Here is a 21,529-nt window from a genome sequence, read left to right as displayed (position 1 = left end):
TCGATGTCAGAACGATAGAGGGAATTGCCTTGTTGTCATTCGGGATGCTTCTCATGGATTTTCTCGCATTTTTACGCTATAAATGGGAATTGTAATGGCCGATCAAAAACATATAACGATCGGAAACGTAAGACGATAGGATACATCATGGAACATGAATCATGTAACAGAGAATCTATTGAAACCCTACAAGGATGTTTTGCGTGTACAGATTGGGACATGTTCTATGATGCAGAACAAACATTAGAAGGAATGTGTGACGTCATTACTGGTTATATAAATTTTTGTGTCAACAACATAATTTTGAAGTTATTCTATGTGAAGAAGAAGAGCGAGCATTTAACCATGAACACCCCCTAAAACCCCCCATGAAATGAATTTGTTTATTCCTGTGATGTAAACAAACACAGCACTGAAGCCTTACAAATGTGAGGCCAGTCTGACCACTGTTGTCATGGGAACACAGCCGAGGGAGTCGGTGTAATACATTTGTACAACCATATTGCAACATCATGGTTAATAATAGGGACCGGTCCTGAAGTGAACAATGTTCTGAAATAACAGGATACAAATATGTTTGATTTCACTGTGCTTATTTGGTGGGGGATTCTGAATTTTAAGGCAGGCCACATGCTTTTCAAGACCACTGACATATTCTAGATGATTTGATGATGTGCTTGCACCTGAAACCAAGGTGCTCACTACCATAATATTTTTTCTCGAGGTTTTTCTCTCCATGTTTTCACTTGGTTCCAAAACTGTACTTCCTTTGTCTGCTAGACTATGCAATATGAGATAACTTGTGCCTCGCATTTTTCTATATCTCTCACCAAAGAGTCTTGATCTAAGCTTAGATCGGATCGTAAGGTCGGGACCGGCTAAGATCGGTTAGTGGAACGAGTGTAACTTTTAGCTAAGACGATTGTAAAATTGGAGTAACTTGCTAAGATTGATCTTAGATAAGATCGGTTAGTGGAACGGCACCCAGGTCTCTCTCAGTTCATCTCAAATCTAAAATAGACAAAATTGTTAACACTGCAAGTAAAATCGCTGGAGTCAGATTTGAATGTTTATCATCAATATATGAGTGGCAAATCGTGAATCAAGCTGTCAAAATCATATCTTACCGTAATCACTACTTAAATTCGGAATACAACCTCCTCCCTTCAGACCGCCGCTACAAATTTCCAATTGTGAAAACTAAGAGAGCCTGTACATCCTTTATTCCAAGTACCATATCTCTCTTAAACAAATGTGAAGATACCTAAATCAAAGAATTTATGTAAATATGTTTGGTATCTCTCTAATGTGTCAGTAGCTCTGCTGATGTAACACAAATTCCTGAAAAGGCATTAAAGTATTATTCTATTCTATTCTATTCTTCTACTTGATGATCTAAAGACGCTGCAAATGTAAGTAACTTGCTAGCGTTAACAATTGACATGTGCTGACAACATCCCGGAAGTAAGTTCGCTAACGTAGGTATTTGACTATGAAATAGTGGACGAAATTCCTGAAAAGGCATTAAAGAATTATTCTATTCTATTCTATTCTTCTACTTGATGATCCAAAGACGCTGCAAATGTAAGTAACTTGCTAGCATTAACAATTGACATGTGCTGACAACATCCCGGAAGTAAGTTCGCTAACGTAGGTATTTGACTATGAAATAGTGGACGAAGATCAAGCCTGCAGGATTCTGATTGCACCAATTTGGCCAACAGAGCCATGGTTTTCCAGATTACTGAGACCCCTGACCCACTCTTCTTACCACCAGTCACTCACATCCTGCCCAAAAATGATGACTGCAAGCACCCTCTCAACAAGACTGCAGCATATTGCTCATCACACAATCACATATACAGGGTATTATGCAAAATATAGCATATAAGGTTAACCCAAGCACTTGATGACATAGATTCCCGAATCATACGAATTATACGAAACGAGTCCTTCCTATGGTATCTGACCGAGCAAAAGCGAGGTCAGAAACCATAGGAAGGCCACGACTTTTGTATAATTCGTATGTTATGAGACGGAGTGTGGTATTTTATATATTATCCGTGTCTTACATGCATTAAATTGACAAAATAGCGTATTTTTGTTATGGTTATGGTTTCAAACCGAAACTGGTTTCATAAAGAGGTTGCAGAAGAATCTTGTTCTGTAGTACACTTTTTGACGTCACACTGTAATGACGTCACTATGCCATACTCGTCTTCCCCTTGGTAACCGAAGTCACGATGCATGTCAGTTGTCATCGCCTCGTACAGCCTCCTAAATTAAGCTATTAAGCACCACCCGTTTCTTAGTTTGCAGTTGCTTCACTCGGCTAATCTCACTGGTGGAAACTTTGCACTTATGTTTTTTCAACGCATATAATGCCTCAGTTCGACTAACAATTAAACGGCGATATGGCAACGTTCGCAATGTTTACATTCCCACAATGCCTATAAGTTTTAGAATGAATGAATTCACGTGTTTGTTATGAATGAAAAAGTAGTTCCGTCACAACGTGACCTAATTGAGGGGTCATCGGTTATCCAATCAAATTGCTAGAATCTCAGGTCAAGTCGTTACGACACAGGTCAACACGATACGACACTCGTGTGACGTACAAGATTAGTATGCAACTACCCATACGTTGACCATGTGGGTAATAAATTGTAGAATCTAAGCTATATTTTGAATTTGAATACCTGGAGAGGTCAACTATGGACCATTGACAAGAAGGAGAAATGTCTTCATTTCGGCTTCAATTAGCACGTATACCTTTGGGTATATCTATAAGGTGTAACATGCTGTAACTAGCAAATAACAATTGACATTGAAATGTAAAGATATTTTCACAGGTACAAATACATGTATGTGAAAATTAGTGAGGTGAACAGCTATGATTTGGTAGTTATACAGCTGAATCCCAGACAAATAGGCTAGAGTAGAACCATGAAACAGACAAGGTATCCCTCGGCTATAGCTAGGAATGTTTTTCTACATTGCATGACCAAAGACTAGGGCTGCACGGTATTACCGTATACCGGTAAACCGCAATACGACATTGAAACAATTATGTATCGCGATACGTTTATGATGTACCGGTAAACCGACAAAGATTTATTTGTTCAATTTTAATCCATTCAACACCTCAGGTAAGACTTCCGCCCGTATAGCCCCTAAATGTTAATGGTGAGGAAAACGATATATACGTATATTCAGGTAATATGGGTGGTGGTGGTGGGTGGGGATTGGGTGGAAGTCTTTCCAAATGATTGGCAATTGGTCCACTTAAAGATTGTCAAAGAGCAAAGTATCGATGTTTCGAGGAAATCATTAAAATTGAATAAACTAATAAATAAAATCTACTGCAGTTGTCATAAATGTTGTCAAACGTACATTTAAGTTACTATTTCCATATTTTTGTGCACGATCATGTTATGCAAGTCAAGTGACATCTCGGCTTTCGTCGCATCGATCTTCATGCTCAGACACGATGTTTAATGTGAAACAAATTGCATAAAGAATATTTGTCACAGGTCACTTTCGAACGATACCCGCCATCACATGAATCTTCTCGAGTGTTATTCATACGGGGCTTCGAAATCAGAGGCATTTCCCAATGTTGTGTCGTGTTACCGGGCGAAAAGCCACAGCTATCAGGAAATAGGCGACGATACATATTATTTAATTAATATTTTTATAATAATTTTCTGATTACGTAAAAATTAAAATATATAAGAAATAGGCCAGAGGATATTACGAAATCTTACAAATGGATAAAATAGCGGGAGTTTTCGTCTCCTTCGTGGTTTATCTGGACATTATAAGTGTGTAAACTTGTATTTTTATTAGAAATAAACTTTTTAAGTTGAAGTTGTATTATTTGAATAATATGTTAAAAATGCCTTTGGTATTTATCAACAGTTGGATTAGACCTAAATTATTGTAGTAGCAATAATGTTTCACAAGCTGATATTTTCCTTCACACACATTGGCTTCTATCTTACTATAAGACTATGTTTTTGATGTTTCATTTTTTTCATTATTCCATTCAGTTTAAAGAAAGTTTACTTTACCTAATACAGAGAGACTTTTGCCCACCTTGAGTGCTTTGTTAAATCATTTCTTTATGAGAAAGTGTACCAAGCGTCATTCATGAATTAGGCAATGTTAATAATACTTTTATTCAAAGACATAGGTGCATAAATCATTGTTTTGATTAGAATGTTCACTTCAAGATCATGTCACATGATTGTGACTTCAATTAATTTTTTCTTGAGTAATACAGATGTGAACAGTAGCTCAGGCTTTTTAAACTATCTGAAGTTCAACATCCTTTGCTGTTTAAAGAAGTTAAATATATAAATAAACTAACGGGCAAAAGAAACAATACCAAGTCGTAATCACTGATATTACAAAAATGACAAACCACCACTGTGTAAAAGGAAAGTGAATTTTAATAACAGGTGTATGGGCATGTGTATGCACATGCATGTTGCTCATACACCTATTGTCAAAATTCTCTTTCCTTTCACACAATGGTGGTTTGTCGTTTTGTAATATCAGTGATTTTAACTTAGTATCGTTTCTTTTGCCCGTTAGTTTAGTATGGGTGGGTTGATGGAGGACATGGCGTAAGCTAGTTTCAGTTGATTTTGTCATATATATGAAATGAGAAATCATACATTTATCTGTTAACTTTCCCTTGGACAGCAGTTACCTTTAAAAGAAAGACTTGTTGAAAGTTTTTTATAGTAAAGTGTAGGGCTAGTAATATTTGGAAAGGACTACAGTGGACTCTGTCAATACCGGCCTCTCTTAACACCGGCACTCTGTCTACATCGGCAGAAAGTTTCAGTCCCGGCAGAAATGCACGTTATTATCATTTAGAAACCTCTGTAAACATCGGCATCTGTCTATTCAGGATATCGGCATTGTTTTTCAGTCCCAACGAACAAGTTGTTATGAAAACGAATCTGTAAAAACCGGCACATGAAAGACGGCGTAACCCTTTGATGCAATTAGGTCCAAATGATGTAACAACACAATTCGTTGTGACTCCCGAGATTATTCAGAAACGGGAAGTGTTAATCAGTATCTTGTTAATCAGTGAGTGGCACGTGTCACTTACATAGAGGCGAATCGTTTGATGGCGTGTATCGTTCGAAAGCTCTGAACATCAACAATATCACTGTACTCTTGCCGAGAGTATTTTCACATTTGTAAGAAGCGATTTTATTGGATAAAGATTGGTTTCTAACGACGCTTTTTTCACTACACTCTGCTTATAAGGGTCGTGATTGGTCAAAATCAGACACGTGACCTAAGCAGCCAATCATATTATGGAAATGGATACCGTCCTCGTAAACGAAAAGTTTTAGATTAAGACGAAAGTTTTTGGGTAAAATAATGCTATTCTGAACATATTAAGAAAGACATCGCTACCTATACGTAAATCATGGAACGTATTGGACATATCGTGCTAAGCACGATTAAGCATCGTGTGAAAGCCGAGATGTAACTTGTCAGTGACTTGACTTACATTGCATGATCGCTCAAAAGAATGGAAATAGTAATTTTATATGTACGTTTGACAACTTTTATGAATGTTATTGTTGATTTCAATTTATTTAATGATTTCCTTGATGTTTGAAACATCGTTACTTTGCTCTTTGACAATGCTATTGTAGACCCGCTGCCGAAGCATAAACAAGAATCGTTGTTTGCAATAACATTGCGAAAAATAGTTTATAATTTTAATTCTGCCGATAATATATGATCAGTTGAAATTTAATAAGAGATTTCAGACATTTTTATTTGATTTAAACAACATGAATGTGCATTCAGACACTGCCTTGTTTCTTATTCAAACATCTTGTTAATGCTAAAGTGACAGTACGACAGCGAACTTCCGTGTGCGCAGGCGTCATAAGCGAACCTAGCTAAACCGGCACTCTGTCAAAACCGGCATTTTTACTTGGTCCCGACTGATGCCGGTATTGACAGAGTACACTGTAGTTACATACAAAATGTTTAGTGACAGTCGCTCCCTGCTGTTTTAAAATAATAATATAAACAGAAGAATGTTCTGGTTTTTCCTTTTTCTTGCTTTGAAAGAATCTATACAATGCACAATGGTTACTCGCATATACTGTGATTCAATCTGAAGGTAAAAGAATATTACAAAGTGGACAGATCTCAATAATTGTTCTTTCACAATATATCTCAATACGTATCGCAATACAGAAGAGTGTATCAAATTTCAGGCAATACACAGCCCTACCAAAGACCAATTGAGTTATCATAAGATAGACAGAATTAAAACATAGAATTTATGGCTTACAGATTACAAGGTTCTTTCTTCGTCATTCATCTTTTTTGAGTGAATGATGAAATTGTGCAATCCATGATTAAGAAACCAGATAACTTATGACTGACAATAACTGTCATGCTTGGGAAGTTTACGGATGCTTTAATCACACTCACTGGGGTTGCAACTGAGTGGGCTTGTCAGAGTGATTGAATTAATTATGGTCAACCACTTCACTTGGAACCACATGTTATATCTTGGACTGATTTAGTGGGATTAGAGAGAAAGTATTTGTCAAATACAGGCCTAAAATGATGTATTTTGGGCCAGTCTGATTAAATTATAATAATTTAATTGTCTGGTTAAAATCTTTGTCTGCTTTTATAAGTGTATTGTTCAAATCATATTCTTCATCCAGTCATATTTCATATGTGCATGTAGATGTCAGATACGAGAAACACATTTCTTACTGTGAACATTTGAATTGTTAATGAAAACAAGTACATATCATCCTGACAGTCATAATTTCATAAAAGTTGAAAAATAACATGTAGCATAATTTCTCCTTCCTATCTCTCAAACTATTGGTGTCTTCTGCTTGCTGAAGTGACACTGAAAGCATGTTAAAAGGTTTATGATTGGCTTATGCTTCTATTTCCACATTCTAAACCTTTCATAATGTGACAGACAAGGTATGGACAGTAAAACACAAGTGTATTCACAAGAATGTTGTCATTCCGAAAACCAAAATCCACATGCAGAAATCACAACATTAAAGACTTAATAGGTACTAAATATGAAGATCGTCATAAAAAATGTCTAACTTATTTTCCACTTACATATTTGTTGGGTCAATCTGTCGATATGCATATGCTGAACAGGCTCCACAGTAAGAATACCCTGCATGGCTGGAAAATAAAGAAAGGGGTTATTTACTACATTTACCATGTTTACAGCAACCTTAATAAACCTTGTAATGAAGTCTATAGCAACAGGGGTGGAAATAACTTTAAATTGCTAGTGTACTCCGGTACAGTGGCACATGTAAAATCACTTGCCCTGATAATTTTTCCACTATACCGGCCGTTTTCTTGTTGATTTTTTAAATAAACAACATAATTAATATTGGAAAGTCAACTGGACACCAGTACAGTGTGATATACAAATTTGCTTGCCGGAAAAAAACACTGGACTGGGGCGTCGGGCAATGGGTTATTTCCACCCCTGAGCAATTAGGGAAGAACAGCTCAGAACTGATTCAACTGTGTGTGGTGTGTTGAGAGGACAAGTGGACAAATTAACCATTATGACCATGATGACCTTACTTGAATATTTATTCAAGTCTGACAAAGGTTCTCAAACGGGCAAAGAAAGTAATAGACAATGGAAGAGACTACATGTTTGTGTTTTTAGTACATTAATTTTTACAGATGCTTATATGGAATCCACAGGAATGCCACACATTTGTCAGCTACACAGGGAGTAGTCCAGAGACAGAACCCCTTTTGCTTCAGCCATATCTTGGCAATGTTGTAAATAGAGGGAGAGGATTCCTAAGAATGAAAGTAACAATAGATATCATTATTAAGAATTCTAAGAATACTATCTGTATTACATCATACTTATTCGCTACCTCCTCCTCTGTGTCTGGAGAATGGATGTGTAGAAAGATGTTTGAAAACTCTATAATAAATTGTATACTTATAACATCTCACACTTCGCATCTCTCCATTCTTTGTCGATCCTGAGGGGAAACGTGGTTGAAACTGTATGAATGTTTCCAGTATCAAATCACATCACCCAAACACATTTGATAGTTAAAATAGCAAGTACCGTACTATAAATACAACAGTATGAATACACACTGACATTTAGAATGTGGTCAAATGGAACATACATTATATTTGGGATTACAACAGTATGCTATGATCTCTCCCTGATGAACTCTTGAACACTTTAAGTTGATCCATCCACATCATTATGTCATTATCCTTTCCAACAACTTGACAAGTGGTATGGTCCAACACTGCATTAAAAGGATTCAAGGCTGAGTCCTCCCCAAAAGTACATCGTAAATGACCAACTGCCGAATTCTACAGAAACATATGCTGAAGAGATAGCTTGTATGAAGGTATATACACCAGTTCTAACTGACAAATCCCTACTATCCTCAAAGTCTGTATAATATAATCCTCAACAATCTCTGATCGTATGTAAGATCTTGTCCAAAAGCATTCAAATGACCAGAGAGACATTGATCCGGAAACACAATCCTTTCATCAGCTTTTACCATCCTGATTCTCATAACATCACAATTCTGGCCCCAATTTCTCGAAACGAACTTTTACTCAAATTTCAAACTGAGTTTGACAAGTTAAAATGACTGAATTTTTAACTCGACAGCATTTTTAAAATAAAGTCCAAGCAACTTAAGTAATCTATCCACCAAACTCAAATTCCTTACTATGTTTGAGTTTAATATCGATTTCAGTTCATTCTGGGAAATGCATTTTTCTGCATTTTCTCAAATTTGAGTAAAAACTCTAACATAAGTCAAATCTCAGACTTAAGTTTGTTTCAAGAAATCAGGGCCTGGTCTTGAAACAAATACTTATTCTGATTCCAATATTCGTGACTATACTTTTTCCGATATTTTTAACGATCCTGATCCGATCCTGCTCAACATTCACATTACAATTCTCATACTGATCTTTGTACTGATCCTCACAACCATCCAAATAGTTGATCCTATGATCACTGTCTCAAACATTCCTATCCCTTGAACCTTGAAGCCTAGTAAGCCGGGAAGTATATCTGTGGTGCATGTAGTAAACACAACATAAAGCAATTCAACTACATCTTTGAGTGAATGGATAGTGCTTGGCAATTTCTGTGCCTGAGATGGTCAAAATCAGACTAGAATGCAATGTGATGTTTGCTTTTGACCCTCAAATCCCTTCACAAGCAATAAAGATATAACAACCTTTCAGAATTCTACATTACCACAACACCAAAATGCAAAAACTGACACTGACGTATTTACAAGTTGCAGCTTTGTTAGTAACTTCAGCCTTGTTGAGAACATGTCAGAATGCTCTACATCACAGTCAAGTCAAATAAACATTAATACAAACAGTAACATACATTCTAAGATGCTTCGTTAAAAGATCAATGGCACAGACAGTACTTTATGAGGTGACAAAGTACACTATTTTGTAGTGGTGTTCCAATGATCGATTATAATCCAAAATTGATTGGTTACCCTATCCCGACGAGACAATCCATTGCAAAATTTCATAATCGATTGTAATAATTTTTACGAAAACAGAAATGAATACCCAACTCAGACCACAAGACAACTGGCAGTTACCGATAATTATAACTTCTATCCGCATTATTCACAGAAATCATAATCGTATTGTGTCTACTCACGCCGCGACAGAAAATGGATACGTATATATATTTTGTTTTGCTAAATGTCATATTTATTGGAGCTGGCGATCACAACAAACTGTCATGTGTATTTCACCTCATTCCATGCGTGTACAACTGCCGCTTACCATGTTCATGAGGGTATGCTCCAATCGCGATAGCACCAATTCCACATTATTCTCAACAATCACAAACTGATTACCACCTTGTCATCCATGGACCGCTACAGTAGTTGGCCATAAGTGAGTCACCATTAGTGAAATTTCCATAGGCTTACATGTTAATTAACTGTTGCACAAATAATTTTCATAAATTTGATAGAAGTCATTTTATTTTGATATTTGCAAATATCTTGGAATCATCTTCAGCTAAGTGTACAAAATTTTCTTTCATCTTTCCGTTGATTAGTTAACGAATGACACCTGATTAAGTACCATATATAAGTACAACTTCTAATCTATCCAATAGACAGCCATGTTAAACCTGATTGTTATGTCTAATATATGTTGTTTAAATAGTTGCAGTTTTCTTAACAATCATTGGAAAATTGAATGGAAATTATGTGTATGATTTCCCAGCTGGTAGATAAGTATTGAATACAATTCAACCGAAACTAAATTTATGAAAAAATTATTCTTGCAAGACTTAATTAACATGCAAGTCTATGGGAATTTCACTAATGATGATTCACTTATGGCCAACTTCTGTAGTTTACAGTAACATCAGTGAAAACGTGTGTGAAATGGCATGCTTATTTCACCTCATTCCATGCGCGTACAACTTCTGCTTACCATGTTCGTGAGGTATAACCTTAGTGTTGATTATACATATTTTACATTTATATAGTAAAACCTGGAAGTAAAATTACACAATGGTAAGATATATTTCTCTTGGTAAAAAAGTAGTTTGAGATATTATATTTCACCGATCACTGCGTTGGAATTCATCCTGTTATAGTACTGGGTATGTTTCAACAAGATCCCCGGGAAATGTGTATACAGCTGATAGCTATTTTCGGCTCTATATATGAGACAAATACACACAGTATTCTTATTTTCTGCATATAAGACAATGCCCAGCAAAAACAAATTAATAACTGAAAAGGTAAATAATCTTGTCTAGTGATGTTTAATTGCAAATTGGACATCTTCACTGACAGTCATTTTCTCTTTATACTTTTGAGAAATGATACGATGTCCAGAAAAATAAGTTCGACGAAAGTGTTACCCGTAGATAAGCTGACTCCCTTTTACAGGCTTTTTTTGGGGGGTGGGTCTTCAAAATTCGGCTTATCTATGGTAATATACGGTATTACCTTTCTTTGAAATGACTTCAATGAGTTTAAATGTATAAAACTCGATCTTTGTGGTCAAGCGAGCAGACAGTCACTTCTTGTGCTTTTCCCTTAGAGAATAATGCCTTTATTTACGTATCCATATTTATGTATCTAAATAAATAGTAATAGTAGAACAGTAGTACCCAGATGTAAAAGTTGGAGGGGAGGTTTCATACCCCTTGGTTGAATGTTTTTGATTCACTTTTCTAGTCAGTCACCGGCATTTAGTCATGTAGTGTTTTATGACATCTCACAAGATCTGTTGTTTGTTGAGTGGTTGGTAACTGATGCTGTTGATGGTAAATAATAAACAACCATGGAAGAAGCCCTTTGTGTACCTCTACATGTTCAACCATCTGTCTCAGAACTGTACTTGCTTACCTTTAGAAGTCTGAGACAAACACATGACCTTGTGTAATATATTTATTATTCAGAGGGTATTCTTGTAATTTAATTTAACAGATTATTAATCGGTTGGGCCTATCTGATTGTAACCGATGATTCCCACCACTACTATTTTGTAGTATGTCACACTGTACTACGGCATTCTTTTCTTTTGAAAGACGCTGTTGGTTCCAAATGAATTCCCGTGCTTCAAATACTCAATAACACCCGGAAATTGGCCAACACATGATGTTTATCGACATTGTAAATACAAAAGTAAACCAAAAGGTCCACAAAGGTTTTTGTGTCTGCACTCATTAACATTGTGTACGGGTACAGCAGTGAAATGTCATCAACCTGCCGTTTCGGCTGTCTCTCATGGTAGCATCTGGAACTGCTCATTTGTGACGTCATTCGGACTTTATGTCACAATATGATTTTAATGACGCTCATCACAGCTGACGACTTAACAATACAATGGTGTGAGCAATTTTGTATGTATTAATACGCAGCAAATTTCCGGGAATCGAATACCATTTGATCACGTTTTTCAACCAATCAGATTAAAGAACACAGTGCCTTTGGGTTTACAATTGGGATTACACTTTCTCAGTAAAGTACAGATTCTAGTACTTTTTGGGTTGAGTCCCATCCGGGATTCGAACCCGCACCCTCAGAGTCAGGCACCTAATCGCCAGCACACAAAGTCAGACGCCTAGACCGCTCAGCCACCGCTGGGACTCAACCCCAAAAGTACTAGAATCTGTACTTTACTAAGAAAGTGTAATCCCAAATATAACATGTGTTATATCACTGGTGGAAACATTACGTTTAAGTTTCTTCAACAGAGAAACGTCTCAGCTGGAATCACAATTAAATTAAATTAAATATGGCAATGTTTGCTGAATAAGCCTAAGTCCACAGTCCCAGAATGCATTCTTGGAACGTCGCGAGACTAGTTAACTTCATTTACTGTTCTAAACTTACATTGGTAGAAGTGCGACGTTCACATTGCCCAATGTTGTTTATGATAATCACAGACGTAACCAAAATAATATAGAGATGATATTTATCATTTGTTTTCAGGGGAACATGCGTCTTAATCTAGCGGGGCAGACATGTCATTGGAAGAGCCCATCAGTTAGCCCTGAATGAAGATTGTTAATTTAGGTCACCAACACCATTGCTTTGCTGCTTGTTTTCTGCCAAGATTAATTCCCTTGTGTATAAAATTTGGTATCTCAGAAAAGAAATTCAGTTTCCTCTATCCTGAACTGTAATAACGTTAAAGCACTCGGACACAAGCGTCCTCGTACTTTAACTATATTTGTTCAGGGCAAAAGTGTACTTTAATACACTATTAGGAGATAAACATCATGTGTTGGCGAATTCCCGGGTGTTATTGAGTATTTGAAGCATGGTAATTCATTTGGAACCGACGGCGTCAGCCGGAGGTTTCAAATGAAATATTCCCGTGCTTCAAATACTCAATAACATCCGAAATTCGCCAACACATGATGTTTATCGACATTGTAAACACAAAAGTAAACCAAAAGGTCCACACACGTTTTTTGTGTCTGCTCTCATTGACATCTTGTACGGGTACAGCAGTGAAATGTCATCAGCCGGCCGTTTCGGCTGTCTCCCATGGTAGCATCTGGAACTCCTTATTTGTGACGTCATTCGGACTTTACGTCAAAATATGATTTTAATGACGTCATCACAGCTGACGATGTAACAATACAATGGTGTGAGCGATGTTTGTATGTATTAATACGCAGAGAATTTCCGGGAATCAAATACCATTTGATCACTTTTTTCAACCAATCAGATTAAAGAACACAGTGACTTTTGGTTTACAATATTAAAGTGTATGGGGGTAGAGTGAACTGTATTTGTTATAGGCACAATGTCACATTTTCGACACTATTTTGGCCTATATTTTATATATTGGGGGCATATGCACTCACTTTAGGACTTATTATCCCTTACGACTTGTCTGAAATCGATAATTGAGACTTCGAGGCGAACAGCTTCCAAACGGATAACACTTGCCATATATGGAATGTAAACAATTGCTCCGTACATCGAAAACTGTCACACGCGGTGTTGTCGGTGTATGCCAAACTGGTTTCAATCACAAGTTGTGCATATGACATTCGTGAAGAGTGCTCCAAGGGACATAACTCTATGGGGTTGACTTGAAATTATGTTTGGCCAGTAGAGGGCATGAGAGTCAGTTTAATGCAACGTTGCATTAATTCATTCGAACTTTTTAATTTAAAGGTCACATGCAACCAAAAAAACAAACATAATTAAAACACAATTATCACTTATTCATGACATATAATATACATTGCTGATTATGAAAAAAACAAATAAACAAAATTATAAGCGTACAATCGCAAATCAAAAGTGCAATATTTTGTACTTGGGATCACTTCCCTCGAAACGAAGCACCCAGGATACCAAACCCAGTCAGATCGGGTGGGCGTGCACTTAAGTGTAATGAAGACTTTCATTGGCTGGTTCATTTGCCGATACACTCTTTATGTGTGTATAGAGATGTTGGGTTTTGTAAATACCCATTACTCATTTTTTGTGTATAACATGTCGCATTCAACAGACACCGTAACATGTCATGTGTACAAGTATCACACCTGCCTGTCTGTGTAAATACATAATGTGACAGAGACCGAACTCATTTTTGATCATTTGTTACTGTAAGTCCATACCGAAATGTATCAGAATCTGCAAAGTTGTGTTTTACGTTGCATGTGACCTTTAATATTGTCATCTAAATACGTAAAAAATATTTTAACAAAATATATGGTAGCTTCCCTGAGTGCTGATAGTATTACTGAGAGAAATGCATTATGTATTTTTAGAGAAGTGTAGTGACATTGTGCCTTTAATTATATTTCAAAGCTAACTGGTATCATGCCTCTGATTTGTTTTAACAGATTTCATATGATACCGTATCACACCAGTAATTACAAACCTGAACAAACCTGCACAGGTTACTGATTCTTTGAAGAGAGTCCACCTAGGGTACTTATAAGCATTTAAATGTCCATTTAAAATTTCTGTGACAGTTGTAACTATTTTTTCTAATAAAACATTTGCAAAACCAAAAACTCGTTTTTGTCTTGTTCGGCCACCCCTTCAGGGCTCCTCAGGGCCCCAACACCTAAGAGCAGGCAACCTCGTAACTCAATTTTCATGGTGAACGTCATCAGACAGAATGTGGCGAGGTGGGTGGCCCTTCCCCTAGGAAGAATCCCCCCTTCACAGAATCAGTAACCTATGCAGGTTTGTTCAACTCCATTATCAGAAGAGGTCCTCCTTGGGGTACTTAATAAATCTGGCAAACGAACCCAACTACAACTTGAATTAGCATTATAGGTGAATATTTGACACGCCCGCACGCCTTTGTTTTGGAAGAGTACTGTATAGGGTCTCAATATGGCAGACACAGGCCACCTAGAAATGGTCTGCTTGCTCGCCGGAAGACCAGCCTTTCCACCTGCATAACAGCAGAACAACTGCTTATCTTTTCAGATTGCCTTTGTTTGTTTGATATAAGCCTTGAGAGCCTTACGGACATGAGCACGTCGAAGAGAGGTACTGGATGATGGAGGCTGAGATAGAGCAGGAACTTCAATAGGTGCCATGATGTGGAAGGTGCCGTGTATCTTAGGACGGTATAAGTCTGGCAATTGAATGCTGACCCCGTCCTTGTGAAAGACTGTTAGCTCAGGATCCGCTGACATTGCATGAATGTAGCGAACTCATCTGCCAGACATTACCGCCACAAGAAAAATTACTGCCTTCCAACTTAACAGTTGAAGCGGCAAGACCGGCTGAAGACTGAAGAACTCAACACAGACTAAATCTGCAGAAAAGGGATCAAGAATCCCCCTGCCGACACACCACTGTGCATAGCAGGCCCATCTATCCTCATAACAAACGTTCATCGAATCCCTCCACGAAGCCAGAATTGTGTCTGCAACTGGTGCAGAAATTCTGCTCACTTGGAGGCGATTCCGGATTCGGGTGGGGTCCTCCGTTCTGGGATAGAAGGTCCGGTCAAAAGGGTAACAGTACAGGAGGCGGAGCCAGAAACCCGAGAACCAAAAACCAAACCAAAAAGGTGCAAGTAGCACAAGTAGTCGAGCTGGCTGAGTGGCAAGCAGGCATAGGACCCTGGGAATCAGTGGTATTGGTGGGAAGGCCCACAGTACGCTGTCCATGCAATCAAGCTGGAAGGTGTCGGAAGCGATCGACCTCAGATCCAGAATCTGAGAGTTGCCTTGTCCAGCAACGACTGGACCTCGGCATGGAGTGTTTCTGCCTTCTCTCATGAGGGCGGCACTTCCGTTGTGGCATATGTCCATCCCTAAGCGTGGACAGGACCCAGGGATTTGAAGTGGCTTTTTCCCATTCCCGAAGAAAGATGGAAAGCTGGCTGCCGGCAGGGATGTTTGGCCGAAGGCAGTGGACTCCAACAGAATGTTTACTGGGAAGTCGGGTCCGACTTCCCTTTCCTCTGAAAAGGCAGCTGCAACTGAACAGCCTTGCCCTTGCATGTCTGCAGCGGGGCAGTCCACTTAGCAGAATCCTTCCTTAACACAGAAGGATATGCAGAAGCAAGAACTGGGGGCCAGCCAATAGTTCCAATAAAGGCCTTGAGTCTTTAAAGGTACTAACCGCCTCTGCGGCCTCACGGAATACTGTCAGTGCCCCAAGAAAGAGGGTCGAACCCATCCTGTAAGGCAGTGCCAGCAGCGCTTGTTGAGTGGCCGGCGAGTACGGAGCCACTGATAACCAGAGCTGACGCAGGCCCATAACAGAACTCATCATATGGCTGGCACAGCTTCTTATGCTATCACACGTCAAATGAGAGTGTACCTCCATGAGTTGCCTTGCCAAAGATGGTGAGGACGCATCATCCCCACTGCGTCCCTGGTCTGCAATCTGCCTCTGAAGACCTATATTGTTCCTCGAAGGAACAGTACGCAGACTTAAACGTTCGGCTATTGGCAATGAACGGTAGCCAAAGCCAGGGTGTGATCAGTAGATTCACTGAGGGTAACTGAAGCATAAATGCATTTATCTACCACAGGTGGTTCGAACAACCCCTCCTCCCCCATCAGGTACCGTTGGTTCAACTAGTGGAGATCGAACCAGGAACGAGTACCTAAGAGGTGGGGTTTACTACCTCGCTTACCAGAGAAGGTAAAATGTGAAGGTGGGTCTTGGCAACTCCCAATGGGTCAGGTCCCTCCAGACAACCACTGGAGGTGTCATGGTGGCGATACGATCGCACACCTGCCTCAGTGACAATCAGAGTGAGAAAATCAGACCTCCCCGACTCCACCAATACCTCATCATCCTCGATAGCTTCCGCCTCACGTGCCTTGAGGACTGAACTCTGTTTCCAGACTAGTCTGCGAGGGTGCTAACAAGGAAGCTGACAAAAGGGTCAAGAAGAGCCAGGGTGCCCAGATCGACCAAGCTGCGGCTCGAGACCTAACTATGGCACCGAGATACCAAGGAAGAGCCTGACAAATCAAGGTTCCCGATGAGCCCAGGATGTCCCGTAGACGTTGAGGCGACCAGTGGCACCTGTGCACTCAGCAGCCACATGACCGAGGTGCCAGAGCCCGGGTCAGGGCTAGTGCCCTGGGTCTGCCTCGGGATGAACCGGAGACATCACCTGGGCACCGATCATCAGCCAGAGACTGGACACTGCATCGGAGATAAGCGATTTAACAGAAGACATCTATTGCTGCAATAAAGTGGATAAATCAGCCATAGTTAATGGTGCGAGTGCAGCAACAATAGGTTGTATGTAGGGGAGGAAGAAGCCTTATCAGCTAACTTTGCCTGCTTTAACCCCTACCTCTCGTCGTGTGTGTGTGTGTGTGTGTGTGTTCATCCCAAATTTCACCCCCTGCCTGAAGCATGTTGGTGTCAAACATCAGGTCCGCATGCCGGCTCTTCTGAGCTTTTGGCGTGAAAGCCAGACATATGGCGTATCGCTGACCATCGTGGGCTTCCTCAGCCAGACACCGGAGACAATCATCATACAGATCCTGAGGGGGCAGAACCACAATGTACGTAATGCAGTTTTTCAACTGCAAAAGCGAACAGAACCAACATATACATACAGTAGAACACGGATATAACGAACTCCAAGGGACCAAGAAATTTAGTTCGCTATATCCGTTGTTCGTTATTCACATTTGACCGCCATCTTGGATTGTAGAGATGTAGACATTCACAGACATTACCTATATCATGTTGATAAATATGAAGTTTACTTTTATGATGAAATTGAAATAATACAACTACAACTTAAATAAATTGATTTTTTAATGAAAATGCACGCTTACATTTATAATGTCCAGATAAACCACGAAAGAAGCAAAAACTGTAGCGATTTTTTTTCCATTTGTGACATGTCATAACATGCCCGTGCCTTTTCTTTTATATTTTCATTTTATGTATTCAGGCTTTCCGTTAAGTTAACATGACACAACAACGGGAAATACCTCCGTTTTGAAGCTTCATTATGAATAACATGCGAGGTGAGGTATCGTTAGACAGCTCTGAAACATCAACAATATCACTGTACCCTTGCGAGAGTATTTTCACAGTTGTAAAGAGCGATTTTATTGGATAAAGATTGGTTTCTAATGGCGCTTTTTAGCCACAGTCTGCTATAAGGATCGTGATTGGTCAAATTTAGACCGTGACCTAAGGCAGCCAATCATACTCTGACAATGGAAATAACGTTGTGGCGATTATTCAGCCTGCAATGTTGAATGGGTTAAACACGATATGTTTGTTTTGTTAATTAATTAATGACCATCAAACAATGTTGATTCACCGCCAACAAGATTGATGTATACCGCTAAGTGGCTGAGCTGACACTGAGTGAGTTAAGCTAATCACGCTAATTAATTGGGTCTTGGGGTAGTAAATCAGTCTTGGGGAAGTTCGTTATTCACGTAAATCAGTTAAAAGCTATAGCCGTTAATTAATCCGTGCTACTCTACGTATATGTTACAGTTATTCCAGGAAACATAATAATTTGTAATGATATTATAAAGGACTGTTGGCATATTCTTGGGGACTTTTGAAATTTGTTGAGGTCACTTCATTTGCTATATCCTTCTGTTTTATGGATCATGCTATATCCGTGTTAAAGCTATAACTTTTGGACGTGTTCTACTGTAAAGTGATCATCCCCAAAGCCAAGGTTCTGTAGAGAGGGCGAACTGTGAAATAAAAAACATCCTAGTTGCTTGGCTTGGAGACAATAACACGAGTGATTGGACTGTAGGACTTAAGTTCGTCCAATTTCAGAAAAGTTTGAAACTCCACAGTGGTATCAAAAGGTCACTATTTGCAGCTCTCTTCGGATCTGATGCTTGGATTGGCCTGTCATCTTCAACCCTCCCACATGAGATCCTTCAGCGGCTGCAGTCAGAAGATGATCTACTTTCTGCCATTGAATCTCCTGCTTCCAGTGCTGATGCCTCATCACCAGTGTCCACGCTATCATCCGATGAATCGTCAGAGATGCCCCTGCCAAGGGTGGCATGTTAAATGGAAAATGTTTCCGTGACCAAAATGATCTATGTATTGTTCAACAGTCTCTCTGCGCAAATGACTCAGTCTGTGATCATCAAAGATTCCTGAAATGTAATTGACTATTATTTACGTTCTAATGTTGTCTTGTAAATTAAGATTAAACCTAATGAGCATGGTTCTTCTTTGTCACATTATTATTTCGTATAAGAGTTTATTGTACAATATAAACATAGGGAGTTATACCCAAGAATATGTTTTCAGTAAACAAGTATAATTTTCCCTGGTTTATTTCAGTGATTATGTCTAATTACTGAAAATTTCAGTAATTAGACATAACCACTGAGTGAAACAGGCATGAGACATAATCACTGAAATTTTCAGTGATTATACATAACCACTAATTACACTTGTCTCCAGTAACATATATATGCAAGTAACATGCACAAAAAGAGACACATGGGTGAAATTGAAGTGCTACACGAACCAACAAAAGCAAAACTATGGTACTAAACATGGTAAAACATGTAAAGAACTGAAAGCATGCCACATCTACCACCAGAAAGGAGCGGAGCACGAGGGCAAGAACAATGAAACTTGTACAAATGCTGAATGAATAATAGCTGGCTGTAGCGCCCAAGCTCACGTACAACAAACCATTCATAACACGACGTGCCAGTACTTAAATGTAAATTAGAAAAAGGCATGTCCAAATACACCTTTGTTGGATATAATTACTAGAAACAATCCCACCAAAGTGTGTAAGCTTTCAAGTTAACCATGAAATGGTATAAGGCAAAGAAGGCCACCACGTCCGCCATCTTGCAAGCCACATGGCATGATAATGAGGGAATGGCGAGTAAAGTTACAACATATCATGAATGAAAATAATTGAGAACGCTCCTACCTATCGCCCATGCAATAAAGAAAGGAAGCATACATACAGTATTTGTCTCTTTTCGCTCATCTTAGCGGAATTCAACTTGAAGTGTCCAATGAACCACCCACACAGAACGACAGCATGAAAGATGAGTTACGAGGTTGACAGTTAGAGTTACCCGCTCTTGGCTGTTGGGGCCAAACAAGACAAAAACAAGTTTTTTGTTTGGTAAATGTTTTATTAGAAAATATAGTGACAACTGTCGTATGAATTTTAATGGCCATTTAAATGCTTACAAGTACCCCAAGGAGCACCTCTTCTGAAAAAGAATTGGTTCATTGACTTATGTAGTAAAAGACCGAAAATACTGTTCCACCACTTCATATACATGCATGCTTTAGTTTTAAGAAGTTAAAATGTAAACATGCTCTGAAGCAAGAGTTTTAAACAAACTCTTTTAAAAGAGTAGTAAGTAGTGAGTTGAGTTTTACGCCCTACTCAGCAATATTCCAGCTATATGGCGATGGTCTGTAAATAATCGAGTCTGGACCAGACACTGCACTGATCAACAGCATGAGCATCGATCTACACAATTGGGATACGATGACATGTGTCAACCAAGACAAATGAGCCTGACCACCCGATCTTGTTAGTCACCTCTTACAACAAGCGTCAATTCTAACCCGGATCTTCAAGGGTCTCTTTCAAAAGAACTTAAAATAGATGCTGCACACTTAGCAAAGTACATGTATGTACAAACTTTCTATAGTGAGTTGAGTTATCCATAAGCAGAAAGTACAAGGCAATAAAAACACATATGTTGCACATCCCATGTACCTGGGATTCTGAACAATCATGAACTGGTCATTTTATCATTTTCTATGTAAGGTAGGCATACTGGACATGTGTCCACAGTTATCTTCTTTTCATTTCAATATGTCATTGCCTATCAAGTGTTCGGATGTGCAGTAAATTAGTGTTACTTCTCACACCAAAAGTCTGGTTACTGATGTTCTTGTGGAGTGAGATACAGTGATCAAACTTACGGGGCAATTATTGCTCTTGCAGGAAGATGGCTTGCTTTTACTTTCCCAAGCCAAGCTCCAAGCTGACTCCTCAAATCGTCTTCTGAAACATAACATCATGTAACCCATGTGTTATTGCCATAATATGAGATGAAAATTTACAAACCAGTAAATTGACACATGTAAACTACAAAGAAACCCTATCACCACCCTTCAGTGTTTGCCCTGGGCATAAAAATTTAGGAGTCATCATGACACCCTGGTCCCGGGGTCATGAAAGTGACTTAAGTCTAAAAATTGCTTAAATCTGTCATTTTGATCTTAAGTACAAGAAATTGTCTTACATCTGGGATCACGTACATTTTTTAGTCTTTAAGTTAAGACTGAGATCATTTTTTTGTCTTAAATCCTGACACTGCTACCTACCAGCCTTAACCCCTCTTTTGTGCAGAGTTTTTTTTCCAGGTGCACATTTTCATAAGGTTTGAAAAGTGAACGTTGTGCAAAATTTGGGCTAGTGTGGTCCTGGATTTGCGTACGGCTATAAAATTACACAGAAATGTAGA

At 38.8% G+C, this 21,529-nt stretch overlaps 1 protein-coding gene across 2 annotated transcripts in view; it reads right to left on the bottom strand.

Annotated features, from left to right (window-relative positions):
- Positions 1-21,529, bottom strand: part of LOC124256224 (protein MEMO1-like) — a 102,772-nt gene that overhangs the window by 54,359 nt on the left and 26,884 nt on the right. For both annotated transcript variants that reach the window (XM_046690204.1, XM_046690196.1), the window contains exons 2-3: positions 20,985-21,066; positions 7,147-7,215 (exon numbers count right to left, since the gene is read on the bottom strand). In XM_046690204.1, coding sequence (XP_046546160.1) covers positions 7,147-7,215; positions 20,985-21,066 — 151 coding nt within the window. The remainder of the gene's footprint in view (positions 1-7,146; positions 7,216-20,984; positions 21,067-21,529) is intronic.

The sequence above is a fragment of the Haliotis rubra genome, unplaced genomic scaffold (assembly GCF_003918875.1).
Source record: "Haliotis rubra isolate DU_JTF1 unplaced genomic scaffold, ASM391887v1 Scf116, whole genome shotgun sequence".
Classification (NCBI taxonomy): domain Eukaryota; kingdom Metazoa; phylum Mollusca; class Gastropoda; order Lepetellida; family Haliotidae; genus Haliotis; species Haliotis rubra.
This window is presented reverse-complemented; position numbering and strand designations above follow the sequence as displayed.